We start from the raw sequence: 4,846 nt of genomic DNA, 5'->3' as shown, positions 1-4,846 counted from the left end.
CAGAGTACTGCTGTCGTTCTTGCCAGGGCCAGGAAGCCTCTCCCGCCACCCACCCTCTAGCCTCCTCACCTGCTCTGGCCACGACCCTGGCCTAAGTTGAAAACAAGGTTCTCCTGGCCAGTGCTCCCCCTGCTCAGACCCTGAAACGTCCACCGCCTCTTGGCATAGTCTTTAATTCAGCACCCTGAAGCCATCCCCAAAGGACCCCGCATACACCACACTCTGGCCTTCTGAGATTGGTTCCGGCTCAGGCCAGCACCCTCTGTCCAAAGAACCCTACTTGAAGGGTTTCCCCGCCTCTTGTGGCTTAGCCAGTTGGGCAGCAGGTGTTCCAAATCCAGCTTTGGGTGCTTGTTCTGCTAGCAGCTGCTAATTGGACATGACCTTAGATGTCCTGAAGCTGATGCTGGGGCCCCAGGTAGCGTCTGCACTGTGATGAAGCAGCCCAGAAGTGTGCTGCTCCGGGAGAGTGTGTACCACGTAGAGTACACAGTCTCCTCCACACAGCCCTCAAGAGCTTATCTCAGCTGCAGGAGGAGAGGATGGTGGGAGGTCTTGAAGTGCAACGCCAGTTAGTACCAGGAGGGGTGGGTGTGACCCTGTTCAGAGTCGGCTGGATCTAGGCAGGATTTCCTGGGCAGTTGGAGGGTGGGACCTACAAAAGCAGATAACTACACTTTATCCTGGATCATGAACTATAGTACAAAAGTGTTTAATTGCCAGGGGAGGCGCTGAGTTCTTTTTTTTCCTAAAAAGAGGCCAGGAAGGCAGAGAAGTTTGGGAATGTGTGGTTGAGGGCAGGGATAGGCCACATGGATATTTATAACATTATTCTCAGACTGTATTTGTCGAACATTTAATTACCCCTAATGTGATGGCTGGAACTGCTTCTGGTGAGGTGTGAGATAGTAACAGATATTGTTGATTTTGCAGACCTTGCATGGCTCATGGACCGGACATGATCCCTGATCCAGGGGGTCCAAGTCTGGCAACCCCACACCCCAACCGCTCAGTCCCACATCATGCCTGTGTTCATTATATCCCCCAAACAGGCCAACTGCAAAAGTGGGCCTGGCTGTGCCCTCAGACCCTGCTCCCTGTTCCATGCTTCCCACGGGGACTGTGGCTGAGCACAAGAAACGGAAGGCTCCCAGGGACCTTCCAGGTAGACGGCCTTCCACGACCTGGAGGTCAAGACATCAAAAAGGTAGACCACACTCCCTACCCTCTGTAGACCCTTCCATCTGCCCTTAAAAAGGGATGTCAGAGCTAAGTTTGGAGTTTTAAGTTCTATAAAGACATTAAGTATCTGATAGGGACCAGTGAGTGACATTATGCCAGGCAGCGAGAATGGGCACAAAAGCTCCGGTGGAGGATGCCCTTGGTCCTGGAGATGATTCCAGCACATATGGACTCTCGCATCAGGCTCTAATCTTTAGAAAGGACTGCCACCTCTCAGTTCCCTGGGGAGTGGCTGGTGAGTGAGCGCCTTGTGGTTAGCAGCCAAGCCCTTATCCACTGCGCCTGTGACAAAGGGTGAAGGACAGTGAATGGCCCACCAGGTTTCTGTTGTTACTGTTCCACTCCATTAGGAGCCCTGGTAGTTAAATACTGGGCTGGTAGCTTGAAGATCAGTCCTTCAAACCCACCAGCTCCTGCTCCCCGGCAGAAAGATGAGGCAGTCTGTAACTTCCGGCCTCAGAAACCTTGTGGATTGGTTGCCCTCCAGGGTCACTGCGAGTCCTAATGGACTGGGCTGCAGTGGGTTACCCGATTCCTGCTCCCCACTGTCCACCACGGGAAGGAAGTAGCATGCAGGGGATCCAGAGACAAAACATGCTAAGCCTTGGGGGACCTACGTGTTTCAGATCAACGGGAACCAACAATGGGAGCATCCTCTGGAGGTTGCTGGCATTACTATTAGTGGGTCGGGACCTATCCACGGCAGGGCCGCGGAGGCTCATGGGGCTTCTGGAAGAACACCCCTCACAGGCTCTGGCGTTGGGATTGCATGGAGAGCTCCCTTATTGAGGTCAAGCGCCTGGACTCGAATGGGGAGAAAAGAGTTGAGGGTTAGGCTTGAAGCCCGGAAGCCAGGATTTCGACTGTGGATGCTAGGACCCAGGTAGTCCGCGAGGTCCGCGGCTGAGAGTGGCGGAATCAGGAGCCGCGCTACGCCTGTTGTGGCCGCCGGGGGCGCTGCGCTTCCGCCCGGGGGCCGACACACTGGGGGCGGGGCTACGAAGGGCGCGCGCGCGCGCGCACGCGCGGTGTCACGGGGCGGGGCGAGCGCGGCGCGGCGCGGCGCTCTGGGCCTGGCGTCCTGGCTCCGTAGCGCCTGCCGCCTTCCCTGCTCCCGGCGCGGCTTGTCCGGTCCCCATGTACCGCGCGCTGTACGCGTTCCGCTCGGCAGAGCCAAATGCCCTGCCATTTTCCGCGGGCGAGACCTTCTTGGTTCTGGAGCGCAGCAGCGCGCACTGGTGGCTGGCGGCGCGAGCGCGCAGCGGCGAGACCGGCTACGTGCCACCCGCCTACCTGCGCCGCCTGCAGGTGAGTGTGCTCTCCTGGGCCCAGCCTCCGCGCTCCGGAGACCGGGCCCCTGTCGCAAGCCCACGGGACCCACCCCAGGAGCCCAGGCCCCCAGGAAAAGCCGAGGCCCAACCCGCCGGCAAACAAGGAGTTTGAGAACCTTACCCGAAGACCCCCCCCAGGCCCACACACCCCCAGGACCGGGACCCCGGAGCCACAGCCCCTCACCAGAGAACAGGTCCTTTGCCCTCTGAAGGCTAGACCTACCAGAGCTTAACGCTGGGACCCCGACGACTGGGGCCCCAGGCCCCCATAGATTATTTGGGACCCAGTGTCTGAACCCTCATCCGGATTGGATTCAAGAGCCGGGCCTACCAAATTTTGGACAGTTCCTCAGACCTCTAAAACCCGAGGCTCCTAATATGGCCTTTCCTTAATCCCCAGGATCCTTGCCTTCCACCCTCAATCCCCTCCTTGGACCCTAGCGTCATAGACACACACACACATACCCTAGGGACCCCAGTGTCTCTGCTTTTCTCCCAGCCACCCTTAAGCACTTCCCCAAACCCCCAACTCTCTTTGAACCAAGCAGTCTGGCCAGTTGTGACTTCAGCCCTGAATTCTTGGGCTTTCATCCTCTGCAGCTGGGGGATCCACCCTTTCCTGTCCCCAGTCTGCACTGGAGGCTGTTCCCAGTGTCCGGAGGCTGCCACCCCAATGGCTCCCCCTGGTCTGACCACTGCCCTCTTTCCTTCTGTTTCTCCAGGAGTCGCCTGCTGCAGGGGCTAGCTGGTCTATTCTAACACCAGGGTGTGGGGGGAGAAGTGTCAGACACTCCACCCCCCGGGTAGTCCCGAGCAAGCACCCTGGTCAGGCCCAGCCCAGTCGGGACAAAAATAACAGGCTATATATTTGGATACCAGCTCAAGGGGATGGGGATGGGTGCTTTCTTTCTAGGAGTAACAGGGGGCGTGGGGTCTCTGTGCTTGTTGGAGGCCCCTGAGCAATCCATCTGCCTCTTTCCCTGCTGGGCCTGTGAGGGCCCTCCCCCCAGTAGAGCCAGTGGAATTGAACCTTCTGCCCCCCTCTCTCTCTCTGTCCGTGTCTCTCCTGGTTTCTTTCTGCATATTCCCCTCAGTCGCCCACCCTGACTCGGTAGTTCTCTGCCATTGTGATGTGTGTATGTGTGTGTGTGTGTGTGTGTGCGCGCGCGCGCACGCACTTCCCTCTCTGTCTCAGTCACTCCATTTCTTTCTGCGTTGATGCCCTCAGTCTCTCTTCTGAGCCTGTCTTTCCGGCCCCTTCTCCCTGCCCCCTGGCACATCCCCCAGCACAGGAAAGCTCAGCGACCTCCACATCTGTCTGTCTGTCTGTCTGCCCCAGGGAAGCTTTTCAGACTTGCTCTGACGGGTGGCCACCTCGGAGACACCTTGGTAGCTTAATGGCCTGGATGTACCAGGGACATGGGAGGAATGGAGGTGGTTGTTCCTCCAGCTCCCCGTTCCTGCCCCCACCCCCTCCCACCCCACCCCTGCCATTACTGGGCAAGCCTGGTAAGATTGGACCCGAGGGACTGGGAAGAGCAGGACCCAGGTTTCATTTTCACATCCGTCCTTGGCCAGAAACAGAATTGCAGCTTCCCGGGTGGGGCTGGAGGAGTCCTTGGACAGCGTGGGTGGGGGATGAGGGCTGGCCACCCGGAAAGGGAAGGGAGGTCCTTCCACCACTCTGCAGCATCAGGGTCTGACAGAGCCCTGTGGCAGGCTGTTCTAGAGGGTGACCTTGTCTTGTGAAGGGTCCGGGAGCTCCAGGGTGATTTATTAAGGGTTTAGACAAGAGGCTTCCTGCTCGACGCCTTGGCCTGGGCTGGGAGCCCAGTCGGAGCCGGTGCCACCCCCACCCCCGCCACTGTAGCCTCGCACAGAGCCCCCTGGGCGCTGGTTTCTCTGTAGGCCCCTGTTGTTCAGAGACATCTTAGCGGAGAGTTCTAATCCTGAGTGGGAAGCCCCCATCTGTAGAAGGGTACCCTGGGCCACTGCTCCAGTGACAGTCTGAGGAACCCCTGCCTCTCCCCACAGAGCTGCTCTCCAGCCTCCCACTGAGGAGCACCCCGCCTTCCTAGGCTCCCTCCTGGGCTAAGCACCCCCACCCCGCTTGACTCCTGGTCTAACCACCCATCCTGGTCTCCGCAGGGCCTGGAACAGGATGTCCTGCAGGCCATTGACCGGGCCATCGAGGCCGTGCACAATGCTGCCATGCGGGATGGCGGCAAGTACAGCCTGGAGCAGCGCGGAGTCCTCCAGTGAGTGGGCACACG

General features: G+C 58.8%; 1 protein-coding gene across 1 annotated transcript in view; it reads left to right on the top strand.

Moving 5' to 3' along the window:
• The first annotated feature begins 2,347 nt into the window (after positions 1 to 2,347).
• NCKIPSD (NCK interacting protein with SH3 domain) overlaps positions 2,348 to 4,846 on the top strand; it is a 9,447-nt gene continuing 6,948 nt past the window's right edge. Inside the window, exons 1-2 of the mRNA XM_004703978.4 lie at positions 2,348 to 2,550; positions 4,722 to 4,831. Of these exons, the coding sequence (XP_004704035.1) occupies positions 2,380 to 2,550; positions 4,722 to 4,831 (281 nt within the window). The 5' untranslated portion in view covers positions 2,348 to 2,379. The remainder of the gene's footprint in view (positions 2,551 to 4,721; positions 4,832 to 4,846) is intronic.

The sequence above is a fragment of the Echinops telfairi genome, unplaced genomic scaffold, assembly GCF_000313985.2.
Source record: "Echinops telfairi isolate 266 unplaced genomic scaffold, ASM31398v2 ScPeMD7_7420;HRSCAF=8458, whole genome shotgun sequence".
NCBI classification, from domain to species: Eukaryota; Metazoa; Chordata; class Mammalia; order Afrosoricida; family Tenrecidae; genus Echinops; species Echinops telfairi.
The sequence above is the reverse complement of the archived record's forward strand: the minus strand, read 5'-3'. Positions and strand labels throughout refer to the sequence as shown.